General features: G+C 34.2%; 1 protein-coding gene across 1 annotated transcript in view; it reads left to right on the top strand.

Annotated features, from left to right (window-relative positions):
- Positions 1 to 15,518, top strand: part of BMPR2 (bone morphogenetic protein receptor type 2) — a 123,096-nt gene extending 107,578 nt beyond the window's left edge. Inside the window, exons 11-13 of the mRNA XM_045559705.1 lie at positions 9,129 to 9,301; positions 11,966 to 13,245; positions 14,886 to 15,518. Of these exons, the coding sequence (XP_045415661.1) occupies positions 9,129 to 9,301; positions 11,966 to 13,245; positions 14,886 to 15,133 (1,701 nt within the window). The 3' untranslated portion in view covers positions 15,134 to 15,518. The remainder of the gene's footprint in view (positions 1 to 9,128; positions 9,302 to 11,965; positions 13,246 to 14,885) is intronic.
- Positions 15,519 to 17,966: the final 2,448 nt, after the last annotated feature.

Here is a 17,966-nt window from a genome sequence, read left to right as displayed (position 1 = left end):
GAGGTTGCAGCGAGCTAAGACGCCACTGTAGTCCAACCTGAGCGACAGAGCAAGACCCTGTCTCAATAATAAAAATATAGTTTACAACAATGAAATCTCTTCAAAGGCTCCTACTATTTGAGTAAATTGTTATAACACTGAAACATCTTACAAACATTTACATATACACACACCATACTCATATAATTTTTTAACATAGGTAGGATCATCTAATTATCCATTGTCATTTCTGATTTTTTTTACTTAAGGACAATTTTTAATGTCAGTACCTATAGATGTATTTATTTCTCTCCATTTGGTCAGTATTTTATTGATAGAGTCATATAATCATTCATTCAGTATAATATTATACCCTTTATTAATGAGACTGCCTTGTATTTATTTTTTAAATAGTTTTTTAAGGAATTAAATTTATGTCTATGTACATGGTAAACAAAATCAAATTAAATAGGTCATAAAAAAAAGAAATGGAAAAGGAAGAAACTACCTACCCCTACTATCACTGTCCAAAAGTAACTCCCTTTAGCAAGCTTCTGGGTCTTTTTTTTTTTTTTTTCCTTCTTCTTCTTCAAAATCTATTCTTACTCTTTAATAAGACTTCTCCCAAAACTGGGGAGATAATTTACCCTCTCCTAGCTTTGTCATATTCTATTATTAAATGATTTATGTTTTGTCTTCAGATCTAAAAATTTAAATACAATAAAAACGTCAGAATTTTTCAGAATTATGATATAAGCATTCACTGCACAACAAAGTATTGTGCTTGGATTCATAGCAAATAAAAATCCTGCATTAGTTACTAAAAGCCTCTGCGACTTTGGGGAGAATGTGTCAAAAGTCATCATCCAGTGGATTGTCTTTGATTTCTTGTCATCATTCTTTTTCTTTCTTCTTTCTGGGCTTTGCTCAGAAGCAACATTTTTAAAAAATCTCACGTCGTTCTCCTTGTAAATCATTGTTTCTTTGTTGAATTATTCCTTTTTTAAATTTTTATTTATTTATTTATTTATTTTTATTATTATTTCAGCATATTGTAGGGGTACAAAAGTTTAGGTTACATATATTTCCCTTGCCTCCCCACCCCCACCCTGAGTCAGAGCTTCAAACATGTCCATCCCCTAGATAGTGCGCATCGCATTCATTATGTATGTGTACACCCATCCCCCCCCCACATCTGCCCACCCAATTAATGTTACTCCGAATGTGCTCTTAGGTGACGATCAGTGAAACCAATTTGATGGTGAGTACATGTGGTGTTTTGAATTACTCCTTAAGTAATGTATATATTATAGTATGTGCGTGGGTGGTAAACATGAATCCTTTCATGTTCAGAAATAGTTCTATCTTGCCCTCACATTTGAGTAATAATTTGGCTGAGTAAAGGTTTCAAGATCAAAAATATTTTCCTTACAACTTTGAAACCACTGCTCCATTGTTCTCTAGCCTCCAGTCTCCATTGTGCTCTAGGCTCTAATCTCCAGTCTAATAAGAATTTAGATGCCAGCCAGAATCATTCCATTGCCAGAATCATTCCATATTTTTGTTTCATCCTCTCAAGTTTGTTCTCTTTAAGCTTTTAAGACTTTTACTTTATCATTGGAATTGTGAAATTTCACTTAGAAGTATGTAGGCATGGATCTTTTCACACATTTTGCTTGGCACTGGATAGGTTTTGCAGTTTGAAAGTTCAAAACTTTCTTCAATTCAGAGGAATTTTCTTATATTATTTTTTAAATGATTTCTTTCCTTCCATTTTTTCTTTCTGGAATTCCCATTAGGCAAGTATTGGACCACTTGACATTCCAGGGATAAATTTTTTTGTGTTTCTCGTCTTTGTTTTGTTGTTGTTCTACATTCTTCAAGATTTACTTAGCTTTACCTTTCAAAACACTCATTTATTTTTCACTATTACCATTATATCAGTTATCTATTCATTAAATTTTTAGTTTCTACAATCTTATTTATATTTCTAGAAATTCTTATTGTTTGTTTTTTCCATAGCAGTCTGTTATTTTAAGAATATAGTAAGAATTTGATTAATCCTGAAGGTGTTCAATAGATTTTTAACACTTTATACAAATTAATTTTCTTGACTGTAAAGAACAAAAAATGAAAAAAATTAAGCAATTCAAATCATCTTACCATATATTTTACATTTCAATTTTAGATTGTCTTAGTGGGATTAGAATAGTATTTTCATTCTGGATCCTGACTTAAGTGGAGTGGTGTCACATCAGAGACAGTCTAGAGAGACATCATATGTTTCCACACAGATGTGTTGTAGATTGAACATTATCTTCATTTGTTACCTTTGTCAGTAATTACCTTCAAGGTTGACTTTTGTTAACAATGAGATTGAAATCTTCTTCAAGTACGTGGCAATTGAAGAGCTAATTGCCAAGCCCATAGGCTCAAGATTGCCTCCAAACTACAGTCCCTGCTATGGGAACTGGGACAGATCTTTAAGAGGTCCCTGATACCAGGTAAGAGGCTGAATACTTGACCAGAATTCATCAGAGCTGTCAGTTTCACAGTAGGGTATTCCTAAAAGAAAAATTTCTGTGTAATTTTATTCTAGTAAAATGCAACTTTGTCCTCCTTGAATTGTTTTATTTCACCAGAGCAAATAGGATCTATTATTTTGAAATATCTCTTGGCAACCCTACCATTATGGGATATGCATCATATGCATATTTACCTAAAAACCTTTTACTTCCAGTATAGATTAGGTTGCCAAGTAAGGGATTCATAATACTTGGTTCACTTCCAATGAGTCCATTTAAATCTAATGTGCTACAGTCAATATACTACTTCTCTGTAGTGAGAATCAGTACCAGAATTAGGTAGTTAAGTGCACAGTTTATAAAAAGAGAGAAATGCAGCTCTGTCTAAAAAAGGCATTTTGCTTTCATAGTTGCATTGCAATTAGAAAACACTTTTTTAGTGGTAAAACTCAAAATCTTTCATATATTAATAAATGTAAAAACTAGTTTTAATTTTATAAACTTAGGAACTCAAGATGAATTGATAAAGGGGGGAAGAATAGTTTCCTGATAAAGATCAAAGTATAGAAAATATAATAGTCTAACCATAGTTATCTCTGATTATTGTGTTTATGAGTGATGTTTTCTTTCCTGTATGTTTTAAGATTTACAGTAAAAATGTACTACTTCAACAGTCACACACACACACACACACACACACAGAATTTAAGACTATTGTTTTACATTAAAATATTTTAAATTGGTAAAATGAAAAGTTACAGGCCAAGTTTATTTTTAAAATAGCTTTTTTTTCTCATACAAAAAATGTCCTGGTATAATTTGTTCAACTGTTCTTAATGTTTTTTATTCTTTTCCAAATATTTATCCTCCATTTCTTTGTCTCTCTTGAATGCTGGCTTTCTCTTTCCCCTGTGAAAATCACTTGTGTGGTTTGTCTTTATTCCTTAGTCTTAGGACTCCTTCTTTAATCAGTGGTTTTTATCTTAATATTTTTTCACATAAAAGTTTGGAACTCTTCCTCAGTTCATTTTTTCCCTCTAGTCTTTTCTTTTTCTACCTATTAATCCAGTCTTCTAAAATATACTATATATTAATAGAAACTACCAGTTCTTTTCATACATTTTTATTTTTTCCATTTTCTCTTTTTGACAAAATCTACAGATTTTTTTTCTGCAATCTAAAATTCAACATTGTGCATACTTTTTTTTTTTTTCTGCCACAACCTACATTAAGAAGTTAATAATATGAGTTCAGCTGGGTGCAGTGGTACGCACTTATAGTGTCAGCTACTTGGGAGGCTGAAGCAGTAGGATCACTTGAGCCCAGGAGTTGAAGGCTGTGGTGTGCTGTGATCCCACCTGTGAATAGCCATTGCACTCCGACCTGGGCAACATAATGAGACCTCATCTCTTCAAAAAAAAAAAAAAAAAGAAAAAAGAAAAAAAAGGAGGAGGAGGAGGAAAAGAAAAGAAACAATTTTATGTCATGTTATAAGATAATACTTAACCTTACTGCCTACTCTGTGTCTTCTTGGTATTTTCTGTTCTGGTCTAGAGTATTTCAGTTTTGGGATAGAGAGAGTTTGTTTTAAATGATGATCCCAACCCACTAAGCTAATTTCATGACCCACCCATGAGCCCTAACTTGCTTTTCCCTTCCTTTAGGTAAGAAAGATTTAAAAGTTCCTGTCTATCTTTCCTATTCTTTTTTTTTTTTCTTTTACTACTAGTCTTTCCTCATCAGTGTTAATAATGGTGATACTCCCTTTAACTCATTTACTCAAATGTTAAGATACATTATTTATCTATTTCTAAAGTCCCCTTTCAAGGCGCTCAAAAGATTTTGCCTGAATGTTTATATTTTTCTCCATTCTTATTTTTCTCAAAAATTTCAAACATTTAATGAGGTAAAATTGATAAACTGTACATATTAAGATGTACAATTTGATAAGTTTTGATATATGTATACACCTATAAAACCATCAGCACAGTCGTGATTGTGAATATGTCAATTACTCCCAAAAGTTTTCTTGTACCCCTTGGTAGTCCTTTCCTCTCACTTTTTTCTATCCCCCATGAATCCCCAGGCAACAGTTGATCTGCTTTCTGTCTCTAGAAATTAGTTTAAATTTTGTAGAATTTTATATAAATGGAATCATGTAGATGTACTGTTTTTAATCTGGCTGCTTTTAGCATAATTAGTTTTAGATTCATCTATGTTGTTATGTGTATCAATAGTTTATTCCTGTGTATTTGCTGAGTAGTATTTCATTGTGTGGCTGTGCTATAATTTGTCTATCCATACACCTAGTGATGGGTGTTTGGCTTGTTTCTACTTTTGAGCTATTATAAATAAAGCTGCTATGAATGTTCATGTACCAGTCTTTGTATGGGCATATATTTTCGTTCTCTTGGGTAAATACTTATGAGTAGAGTGGCTGAATCATGTGGTAGGTGTGTGTTTAACTTTTTAAGAAACTTTCTAACAGTTTTCCAAAGTGGTTGTACCATTTTGCATTCCCACCAGCAGTGCATGAGAGTCCCAGTTCCTCCACATCTTCTCCAGCACTTGGTACGGCCAGTCTTTTTAACTTTAGAAATTCTAATACATTGTTTTAATTTCTACTTCCCTAGTGACAAATAGTATTAAGTATCTTTTCATGTGCTTATTTACCATCCTTGTCCCTTCCTTGGTGACATGTCTATTCAAATCTTTTCTTAAAAATTGAATTGATTGTTTTCTTATTATTAAGTTTTTGTCTTAGTCTGTTTTGTGTTGCTCTAACAGAGTATCACAGACTAGGTAATTTATAAAGAAAAGAAATTTATTTTTCACAGTTCTGGTGGCTGAGAATTCCAATATCAATGTGCCAGCATCTGGTGCCGGCCTTTGTACTACATCATACCATGGTGGAAGGACGAAGGGCAAGTGAGGGTGACAGCGAGAAACAAGAGTGGACTAAACTTGCTTTTATAACAACCCACTCTCTCTATAACAAACCCACTTCCCCAATAATGACATTAAGCCATTCATGAGGGCAGATCCCTCATGGTCTAATCACTTGTTATCATTTTTACCTTTTAAATCTATCATAATGGCAATTAAATTTCAACATGAGTTTTGAAGGGAACCTTCAAACCATGGTAGTTTTGAAGTTCTTTATGGATTCTGGATACAAGTCCTTTATTAGACATATGATTTGCAAATGTTTTTTTTTACCAGGCTGTGGCTTGTCTTGTCATTTTTTCAGCAGTGTCTTTGCAAGGGCAGAGGGTTTTAATTTTGCTGAAGTTTAGTTTATCAATTTTTTTCTTTTTTTTCATATTTAAGAAATCTTTGCCTAACCAAAGATTTTCTCTTGTGTTTACTTCTAGAAATTGTATGGGTTTGTGATCCATTTTGAGGGGTTTTTTTGATATGTGCAAGTTATGGATGAGCATACATTTTTTGCATATGGATATCCAATTGTTTCAGCTTCATTTATTTTAAGGACTATTTTTTCTCCACTGAATTGCCTTTGCACCTTTGTCGAAAATTGGGTCTTCATATATATATGTGGCTCTATTTCTGGACTTTCTATTCCATTGATTTATGTCTATCTTGATGCCAATACCACAATCTTGTTTATGTTAGCATTATATTGTGTCTTGAAATCTAATAAAATTAGTACTCTGTCTTTTTCTTTTCACATGTTTAGCTATTCTAGTCTCTTTGCGTTTCCATAATGAATTTTGGAATCACCTTATCAATTCCTATAGAAAACCTTGCTGGAATTTTTAGTGAAATTGTATTAAATCTATAAACCAATTTAAGAAGAATTAACGTCTTTATATTTAGTCATATTAATATAAATGTATAATTATGCTTTTATCTGTTAAATTATGTAAGAAAAAAGGAGGCGTTATAAACCAAAAATACGGTAATACTGGCTTTTTTAGTTATTTAAGTAGACTTTTGGCTTCTAGTTATTGTCTAGTGTCCTTTAACTTCAGCCTGAAAGACTCCCTTCAGCATGTCTTATAGGGCAGTTCTACCAGCCGTGAACTCCCTCAGATTTTGTTTATGTGGGAATATCTTAATTTCTCCTTCACTATTTTTTTTCAGAATATTATGGGGGTACAAACATTTTGGTTACATGAATTGCTTTTGCACTGTTTGAGTCTAGGTTGCAAGTGTGCCCGTCCCCCAGATAGTGTGCATTGTACCTGTTAGGTGAGAATTTACCCATCCCCCTCTTCCCCCCCTACCTGCTTGATTTCCAACAAATGTTATTTCCATATGTGCATGTAAGTGTTGATCAATTAGTTCCAATTTAATGGTGAGTACATGTGGTGTTTGTTTTTCCATTCTTGTGATACTTCACTTAGAAGAATGGTCTCCCATTCTGTCCAGGTTAGTATAAGAGGTATTAGTTTACCTTTTCTTTTTTATGGCTGAGTAGTATAATAATTTTCCTTGGTGTAGAATTCTTGGTCAACAGTTGGGTTTTGTTTTGTTTTTTTCCCAGCACTTTAAATATGTTATACTACTTCCTTGGGCTTCCATGGTTTCTGATAAGAAATTGGCCTTTAATCTTATTGAGGATCCCATGTACATTTGAAGTCTCCTCTCTCTAGCTGACAAGATTCTCTCTCTTCATCTTTGGCTTTTGACAATTTGATTAAAATGTGTCTCAGTGTAGAACACTATGAGTTTATCCTACTTAAAGTTCATCAAGTTTGTTGGATGTGTAGATTCATTTCTTTTATTAAATATGAGGAGTTTTGAACCATTATGTGTTCAAATATTCTTCCTGCCTCTTTCTCTTCCCCTTCTGGAATTCCCATTATGTGTATTTGGTATGGTTGATGATGTCTCTCACAAGTCTTTTAGGCTCTGTTCATTTTTCTTTGTTCTTTTGATTTCCTCCTTATTCTAGATAATTTTGTTTTCTCTATCTTCAAGTTTACTGATTCTTTATTCTCTCTGCTCATATCTGCTGTGAAATATTTTACTTTCAGTTTTTGTACTTTTCAGCTCCAAAGTGTCTTTTTGATCACTTTTAATAGTTTCTGTCTCTTTATTGCTATTCTCCATTTATTGAGACATTGTTTTCCTGGTGTCCTTTAGTTCTTTGTCCATGGTTTCTTAATTCTTTAAACACGTTTAAGATCGTTCATTTAAAGTCTTTGTGTAGTGATTCCAATGTCTGTACTTCCTCACGGACAGTTTCTGTTAATTTCTTTTTTTCCTGTGAATGGGTCATATTTTTCTTGTTTCTTTGTGTGCTTTGTAATTTTTTGTTTAAAACTAGACATTTTGAATATCATGGTCAAAAAAGAAAAAAATAGAGAATTTTAAAAAAGGAATATACTCTCCAGGTCTTTGTAGATTGGCTCTGTTTTGGGGCCTTTCTTTATCACTTATCCAGGCCTTTTACAATATTGCCTTGCCCTTCACTTCCTGCTAGCACTGAGCCTAAACACCACCCAGTTATGAAATGAAAGCTGATGGTCTGCCCAGGCCTTTTCTAGACATGCATCCTGCCCTGTACATGTGCAAGGCTTTCTATATTCTCCATTATATGTGGGAGCTTTTGAAAACCCTTATTCCTCAAAATGGACCATGGTGCAGGTATGCAGTGAGCATATGCCCAGAAAGAACATTATTAAATTTCTGGCAGGTTCAAAGTTCAGATTTGTTTGTTGCAGAATACAAGTTATTAGGAAGCAATAAAAATGTTGCCAAGATTGTATCAAGGATTTTTAGCATAAAATAGGCTTCTCAAATAATATACCCAGGTTAAGTATTGTGTGGGATATACTTACACTAAAAAATTATTTGTTGTTTATCTAAAATTCAAGTTTAAGTGGACATCTTTTATTTTTATTTGCTAAATCTGGCAACCCTAGCCTAAAATCATCTTTTTGAAAGTATTTTAAAGGTAAAGGAAGTATAAATCTCAGAGCAGGTAAAAAGATTGAAGCTTAATAAAAACAAATCCAAAAACAAGTCTGAAGGGATTCTGGATGACAGTCCACCACAGTATCCAGAGTCTGTTTTTCAAAAGGGAGTTAAAACCAGCTTTCCCCAAAAGGGAGACTATTGTTCATTGCTGATGTATAGGAATACTACAAGATGGGACTGTTTTTGATACTACCTTTGGAACTATTAATAGTTTAAAGACAAGATGTCTTTCAATTTTAAGGTTGGAATGAAGCACTCTTAACTAGGAGTAAAGGAGAAAAAGCTCACCTAGAGATAGAAGATAGCCAAATGCCAAAATTCCATCAAACTCAGACTTATTTTTGAAGTGGAATTAGTGACTATTGACTGAAATAATAGGGCTGCAAATCAACAATGATGTAAACTTGTGGCCTTGAAGAAACATCTGTAACTTATTCCAGTTGCTTACTCATGTGGATAATTCTTTAAGGAGTTAAGTTAAATCTTGCTTGCTTACTTGCTTCTCACCTTTTGAGAATGTGATCCTTTACAAATCCTTGAAGTCTAAAATATGTTATTATAGTTATGTAAAACACTGGTTAAAGAAAACTGATTTTTCTTTTTGCTCACATTGTGAACTAAAAAGCTCAACTCATTTTTTTAAAGACACACAGTTTTGACATGTACTTTGCATTATAGGCAGTGAGGTCACTCAAGGAGACAATCGAAGACTGTTGGGACCAGGATGCAGAAGCTCGGCTTACTGCACAGTGTGCTGAGGAGAGGATGGCTGAACTTATGATGATATGGGAAAGAAACAAATCTGTGAGCCCAACAGTCAATCCAATGTCTACTGCTATGCAGAATGAGCGGTAAGACCCTGAGGGGTTTGGCATCTGTCAACCAGCATTAGAAACTGAGACCAAACAAAGAACAGGAAATAAATACTGTTAAATCAGACTAATGATGCAATGATAAACTCATATGGTCTAAAGTTATAATTTTTCCTTCAAAATTCCCATTCTACTGAAATTTTTGTTTGGTATGAGTATAAAATGGAATCTTTTTTATATCTAAAAGGTACAGTAAAGGAAATTAGTCTTTCTTTATTAGCATTCCAACTTTCTTGTAATAATAAAGGCAAAACATTTTTATAGTTCTAAAAGTTTGTGAGCACTTCTACATATATTGTCTTATTTATCCTTTGTTATTTTTCCTTCCTCCCCTGCTTTTTCTTTTGAAAAGTAAATGGAACTGTGAACTTACCTGTGTATCTAACCATAGACTCACTGATGATAAGGTTTTCAGACTGCCTATCTAATGCTCTTTCTTGCAGAATACACTATTACTATTTTTACATGAATGTAATTCAAAGGTCTTTCCATTCCATCATAAACATTATTTTATGAGACATTTTTTTTTATTAGAACTATGATTTTTGGTTCTAAATTGAAAGGCTTTTTAAAAATTCCTATAGCTTGGAACTTTCAGATTGTCATCTGTGTTTCTTTTTTCCATGTTTGGGGAAAAAAAGCCTTCCTATGAATTTGTCACTTTATCTAATACATTTGTAAAACCTTCAGAAAGGCATCCAGGAAAGGGTTACTGGAGAAAATTAAGATAAAATTACAGTTGATTCTTGAATCAATTTCTTTGTTATTTTCTGTTCTTCTAATTTCTAAGAGCAATTTATATTATGAACTATGGGTCGAAAATTGGGATTGGGTACTCATGTATAGGTTGAATTAGCTTCAGATATAAACTCTTATACCTTATACATCAATAAGTTAAGGAAGGTAGGAATTAAGAATTCCAAATATAAATTATCTTGCTTTACACATACCTGAGGACAGTGTTCTGCTTTTGTCTTCCCTCATCTCTGTATTTTTCATGTCCTCTAGTATGCTATTTATAGCTCTCTCAAAAGTCAGCTAAAGGCTAGGCACAGTGGCTTATGCCTGTAATCCTAGCACTCTGGGAGGCCAAGACAGGAGGATTGCTTAAGGTCAGGAGTTCAAGACCAGCCTGAGCAAGACCCCTTTGAAAAATTAGCTGGGCACGGTGGTGCATGCCTGTAGTCCCAGCTGCTGGGGAGTCTGAGGCAAGAGGATGAGCTCAGGAGTTTGAGGTTGTAGTGAGCTATGATGACGCCACTGCACTCTGTTTCCCAAAAACAAACAAACAAACAAAAAAGTCAGCTAAAGCTTTTACTTTTGATCTTTTCTTGAATGGTAAAAAGAAACTCTTGATGCTGTCCCTTGCTTTGGCCATTTTTTGCCTCCTCTGTCATTTAGCTCTACCCCCTGCATGATCTTCTAATCTCTACTAATAGTTTCCCCTTAATTATGGTTTATCCAATAATCATTCTCACTCTAGGTTTCATTTTATTGAATCTTACCCTCCATGCCTTCTTAGCTTCCCTTTCTTGTGGTATGTAACAGTTTTTTTATTCTTCGCCTCCTGGCATTCCGCTTATAAATTCATCTGTCTCCCTTTATAAAAAGCACCTGTTTTCCTTTGGCTGCTGCTTCTCTCCTATAACACTTGTATCTATTAATGTTCCCAATGTTTATACCTTGATTGTTTTTGTTAAGCTACTTCTGGTTTTTATTTAGTCAAATTTTATTTTATTTCGTTTTATTTTATTTTTTATTTCAGAATGTTATGGGAGTACATATGTTTTGGTTATATAATTTGCTTTTGTACAGTTTAAGTCAAAGTTATAAGTGTGCCCTTCACTCAGTGTGCATTGTACCCCTTAGCTGTGAATTTACCCATCCCCTCCTCCCTACTCCCATTTAGTCAGATTTTAAATAATATAAATACATTGCAAGGTAGTGGTCAAGAATTGTCACTCCCAAGGAGTGGCAGTGACTGTGAAGAACCCCTGATAACTGGAGAGCAGTTCTGAATCTTTGATCTTTTATCTGAATGTTACATTTTTTTCTTATACCCTAGGCTCAAGGACTTTCACTGATATGGCTCAGACTACCCCAGAAAGATATGTTCCATTGCTAAACTGTGCCTCTCAATGGAGGTACTTTAGAACAGCCTAAAAGCTTATGTTCTTTTTACCATTTGGTCATTGAAACTTAACTGGTAACATATTTGTTAAGTAGGCACTATGTGTCTAGAATTATGGGAGTACCAAAAAAACATGCCATGGTTCCTCATCGCATTAAATGTAATGTCTGGTTGTATGAGCATACATTTGATAAAGATAAATTTGATGATGTTATAAAACTATGGGGAGATTTTTAAATTAACTCTTATAAACAAAAATAATGAACTTTTATTAAAATCATATCTAGATCCACATAGAATTTTCAGTAGGCTTAATTCATGTAAAACTAATATTTATCAAGTTATTAATTGGCATTTGATTATATTAGAATTTTAAAGTAATTTCTAAAGTAATATGGGTTAAGAATAAAATGAAAAGCAACTCAGACTTTAAAATCAGAGGTGTTAAACTTGGAGAGACAGTTTGTCATAAATGTGCATTCTCAATGTGACACTTTTTTTCTTTCTTTAAGCAACCTTTCACATAATAGGCGTGTGCCAAAAATTGGTCCTTATCCAGATTATTCTTCCTCTTCATACATTGAAGACTCTATCCATCACACTGACAGCATTGTGAAGAATATTTCCTCTGAGCATTCAATATCTAGCACACCTTTGACTATAGGGGAAAAGAACCGAAACTCAATTAATTATGAACGTCAACAAGCACAAGCTCGAATCCCCAGCCCTGAAACGAGCGTCACCAGCCTGTCCACGAACACAACAACCACAAACACCACTGGCCTCACTCCAAGTACTGGCATGACCACTATATCTGAGATGCCATACCCAGATGAAACAAATCTGCATGCCACAAATGTTGCACAGTCAGTTGGGCCAACCCCCGTCTGCTTACAGCTGACGGAAGAAGACTTGGAGACCAATAAGCTAGACCCAAAAGAAGTTGATAAGAACCTCAAGGAAAGCTCAGATGAAAATCTCATGGAGCATTCTCTTAAACAGTTCAGTGGGCCAGATCCACTGAGCAGTACCAGTTCTAGCTTACTTTACCCACTCATAAAGCTTGCAGTAGAAGTGACTGGACAGCAGGAGTTCACACAAGCTGCAAATGGCCAAGCATGCTTAATTCCTGATGTTCTGCCTGCTCAGATCTATCCTCTCCCCAAGCAACAGAACCTTCCTAAGAGACCTACTAGTTTGCCTTTGAACACCAAAAATTCAACAAAGGAGCCCCGGCTAAAATTTGGCAGCAAGCACAAATCAAACTTGAAACAAGTAGAAACTGGAGTTGCCAAGATGAATACAATCAATGCAGCAGAACCTCATGTGGTGACAGTCACCATGAATGGTGTGGCAGGTAGAAACCACAGTGTTAACTCCCATGCTGCCACAACCCAGTATGCCAATGGGACGGTACCATCTGGCCAGACAACCAACATAGTGGCACATAGGGCCCAAGAAATGCTGCAGAATCAATTTATTGGTGAGGATACTCGGCTGAATATTAATTCTAGTCCTGATGAGCATGAACCTTTACTGAGACGAGAGCAACAGGCTGGCCATGATGAAGGTGTTCTGGATCGTCTTGTGGACAGGAGGGAACGGCCACTCGAAGGTGGCCGAACTAATTCCAATAACAACAACAGCAATCCATGTTCAGAACAAGATGTTCTTACACAGGGTGTTCCAAGCACAGTAGCAGATCCTGGGCCATCAAAGCCCAGAAGAGCACAGAGGCCTAATTCTCTTGATCTTTCAGCCACAAATGTTCTGGATGACAGCAGTATGCAGAGTAAGTGGAGGGATCATGTGATTTCTCCTGTGTGTCTTTTGGGATCATTTAAATAATTACTTGGAATCAGATTATGTTTCAACTAGTGATTATTTATCTTTACCACTTTTGGAACTAAAATAAACCATTTGATTGGGCCTCAAAACTAATTAGACTATTGTAAAGAAAAAAAGTAATATTTTTTGTCATTGATAATAGTATCACAATAGTCAGAATAATTACCAATTTAATATGTGCTTTATATAGCTGCAGCTTTATAGTGCAACTCACATATTCGCTATGAACAGTTGAGATTAAGTAAATACTCACCAGTTTAAGAGCTCCAAGTAATTTTTTCAGTGTAACTTTTGAAACAGTTTATTGTCCATATTAATATCTACTATATCTATATTTAGATTTTCAGACTAACCTTAATTAAAGTCCAGAGAAATTTTTGAAAAGTTACTATAAAGAAACTTTAAAGTTGTTCTTAGTCTCTTAGTATCATGTTTTTCAAGAGTTACATGTTGAGGACTGGGCACAGTGGCTCATGCCTCTAATCCTAGCACTTTGGGAGGCTGAGGCAGGAGAATTGTTAGAGGCCAGGAATTCGAGACCAGTCTGAGGAACACAGCGAGATCCTGTCTCTACAAAAAATTTTTAAAAATTAGCTGGGTGTGGTGGTGCACGCCTGTAGTCCCAGGAGGATCTCTTGAGCCCAGGAGTTTAAGGCTGCGTTGAGTTATGATCAAGCCGCTGCACTCCAGCCTGGGCAACAGAGCTAGACCCTATCTTTAAAAAACAAACAAAAAAAAGTTATGTATTGAATCTATCACATACCTCTAGTATTATACTATGAGCCCCCTAGCATCTTAAACAAATAACTTAAATGGATGTTTGGTTTCTTGCCCTAAAGGGATTGCAACACAAAACAGGAGAGCTCCCCAAAATCTGCAACAGTTATCATTATACAACATGATTTCTCTTTTAGACTAAAGGACTTAGGGGGGAAAAAAAGTAATGTTTTATGGTTGTCAGGGACTACAAAATGGGCTGAAAGAGAATACAGGTCTCAGAAAACAATCAATAAAATCTAGCCCCTTGCTTGAATGGCTTGTATTATAGACTAGTTGACAGGGTTCTGTATTGTAGGGCTCTGTGTCAGTAAAACATCTTGTCAGGTTTGGGAAGAGGGAATTACTAGAAAATTTGTACTCTAATATTTCTGTCATTCTTCTGAAAAATACTGTATGCCAGGTATCTTCAAAATTTGATCTACTTTGAGCACTAATTAGAATAAAAGTGCATTTTACCAAGTTAGGATCTCTACTAAAACCAAAATATTTGAGAATACAGCTGAGAATTTTGAATTTTCTCCTCCATTTTTACTTTTCTTGTTTTTTTTTTTCTATATTTCTTCCTTGCCCTATAGAATAGTTCAATCAGTTTTAAGAACATTTGGCTTAGAAGAATCTCAAAAATAAGTTGGTTAAGCTTTGCCTAGAAAAACATTGCTTGGCATCATGAATTTTAAGAAATGTCCATCAGCAGCCTCCACATACATTAGTGTGACCTGTTCTTGAGTTACAACCCTGACCCTTTACTTTTTAATAGTTTCTTTATATATTATAGTTCATTTTCTGTACTTTTATTTTTGGTAGGTGAGTCAACACAAGATGGCAAATCAGGATCAGGTGAAAAGATCAAGAAACGTGTGAAAACTCCCTATTCTCTTAAGCGGTGGCGCCCCTCTACCTGGGTCATCTCCACTGAACCACTGGACTGTGAGGTCAACAACAATGGCAGTGACAGGGCAGTTCATTCCAAATCCAGCACTGCTGTTTACCTTGCAGAAGGAGGCACTGCCACAACCATGGTGTCTAAAGATATAGGAATGAACTGTCTGTGAAGCCTATGGAGTGAAATTATTTTTTGCATCATTTAAACATGCAGAAAACATTAAAAAAAAAACAAACTGCTTTATCCTTTTGTCAGCACCGCCTCCCACCCCTGTAACAAGGACTTGCTTTAAATAGATTTCAGCTATGCAGAAAAATTTAGCTTATGCTTCCATATTTTTTAATTTTGTTTTTTAAGTTTTGCACTTTTGTTTAGTCTTGCTAAAGTTATATTTGTCTGTTATGACCACAGAATTATATGTGTGTGTATCAAAAGTGGTCTCAAAATATTTTTTTAAGAAAAAAAAAGCAAAAACAATGTATTGCTGATAATCAGTTTGGACCAGTTTCTAAAGGTCATTAAAACAAAAGCAAATTAAGACAGGTTTGACTGCAGTGGTGTCTGGTATCCATGTTTTATTTCTGGGCACAAGCTAGTTTATATGTTGATATGTTCCTGAACATATTATCTGTTGGACATTATTTTCTCTTGTGTTTTGTTTGAATGTGCAATAGTCTATAGGCCACAAATAAGCTTTCTTGCAAGCTCTCTTCCTAACAGGGCACACATTCTTCCATAATATGAACATTTTTCTCCCCTATGTCCCATACTTTTTGTAGGTCAGTTCTATGACAGTGAATTTTGCACAGGAGAAAACAGCTACCTGATTTTTTACTTTCTCTCTTCTTATGGAGAATGCAGAAACATTATCTCAAAGGGCTTTAAAGAAGGAACTACCAAAACCTAATTTGAAATGCCATTTCTTTTAACCTTCCAAATCCTAAACATTTCCTTCCAGGCATTTTAATAAACATATTTGGTTCTAGTTTTGGAAGTTCATAAGAGAGAATAGAACAAAATACAGGAAATCAAATATTAGACTTTTCCCATTTTATTTCATTTTTCTATATATGTTCATGTTCCATATTCATTTATTTATGAAACACATTTTTATCAGAAAACTTATAGAGCTATATCTACATAGGATTTCTTAAGTAGGTAGATGGTTAAAACAATATTAGTGTTACAGCTTTTATTCTCTGAATAGGCCATCTTTGACTCCAATAAAATTACATTTACTGTTTATTATAATTTCTAAAGTAATTTATAGTTTTAAACCTGTAATATCTTTTACCCTGTTCCCAAGCAAACCTGGCAACTTTATCTGATGATGATTCCTCTTACCGTGACCTAAAACACTGTGTGGAAAAATCATTCAACTGGCATGTCAAATCCATATAGAAGGAAGGATTGCTGCCAAATCTTTTTTTTTTTTTTTTTTTGAGCAGACTGAGATTTAACCTCTCTCTTTTCAATATTATTTCTTTGCTAATCTTATTTTCACAATTTCTCCTTTTGCCAGTTTTTCACATGATCCTTGATATATGAGCATCATTTATTATTTCGCTTTTGTTAGAGTATACCATTTAGTGACTACATGTCTTAAAATCATATTTTTTAATGCTTCCTTTGCTTTCTTCATTACTAATAATCTCTAAAACAACCACCCCTGCACATTTTTTTAAATAAAGCACTTTCTGTCAAATAAGGGAATTTTTTTCTAAACACAAATTATTTTCTATCAATTTGCAAACAATTATGACTTGTTTTATTTTTTTCAGATCCCGAGAGTACTTAATAGGCATTATCTAATTAAGTTCTAGGATATTTCTGGGGATTAAAAAGTTAAGAGGAAAACACGAATCCCCAAATTCCTGATTTAGGTCTTTATCTCCTGAACAATATTTTCTCACTCATATTCTTCTATCATTTACTTAAAGATACCCTAAATTTCCCAATTTACTGTGCAAAATACTTGTGACTTGCTTGTATATAAGCCTTCTCTTGTTTGCCATCTGCTATGATCTTATGAGTTAGATGTTACAGCCCTTACCGTTTTATTCAGCTGGGTTGCTAAACACAGTTCTGAATTCTTAGAATTAAGATTATTTTACAAGTGCCCAGGATTTCCACCTTTTATGTTTTATTAGCCCTTCCCTTGATTCAGACCCATTACAGAATTTTCAGTCTTCTAGCATATAATTTTTTTTCACAGGTTTTTAAATTTTTTTTAGAGACAGGCTCTTGCTCTGTTGCCCAGGCTAGAGTGTAGTGGCGCAATCATAGCTCTCTGCAGCCTTGAACTCCTGGGCTCAAGTGATCCTCCTAAAGTGCTGAGATTACAGGCATGAGCCACTGCGCCTGGCCCACAGTTATTATCTTTCTCTCTATTAGCAAATTATTTGTATCTTTCCCAGTACATTTTCACTCGATTATCTTGCATTTAAATGCCTTTCAAATGCATTTCAGAATATTCTTTTTAAACATTGGTAGGACAACTTTGAATCAAAGTAAATTATATTCCTTCTTCTATTTGAAGCATTGAGGATAAATAACCATTTGAAGTCTACTGAATCTTTTCCTGCCAGAATAAGAGTATCTGATGTTCTGTTATACTTAGTATTTGGGCCACTTGATTGTAAGTTTTCCAACATTTTTTAATGTTTAATAATAAAATGCTTAAAAAAATTAATATTCCAGATTAAAAGAACTCCGTATGGTTTCCTATTTCAGTCAAGCATGTTTAAAACAAGTAATTTCCTTTTCCCAGTTTTTCTTAGTAGACTCTTTTTTGGAAAAGTAGGAAAGGTAGAAAATGTAGATCATTTTAATAAATTTTAAATTGCACATCAGACTTTTAGAATCTGGTTATAATACATAAGCAAGCAAAATCACTAAATGACTTAATTACTAACTTTATTCATCTGATAATGTGTCTTAAAGCTGAAATATAACTGGTATCAAAATTTTACATGTAGGAAAGTATTAATATTTGATTCTTT

The sequence above is a fragment of the Lemur catta genome, chromosome 8 (genome assembly GCF_020740605.2).
Source record: "Lemur catta isolate mLemCat1 chromosome 8, mLemCat1.pri, whole genome shotgun sequence".
Lineage (NCBI taxonomy): Eukaryota > Metazoa > Chordata > Mammalia > Primates > Lemuridae > Lemur > Lemur catta.
This window is presented reverse-complemented; position numbering and strand designations above follow the sequence as displayed.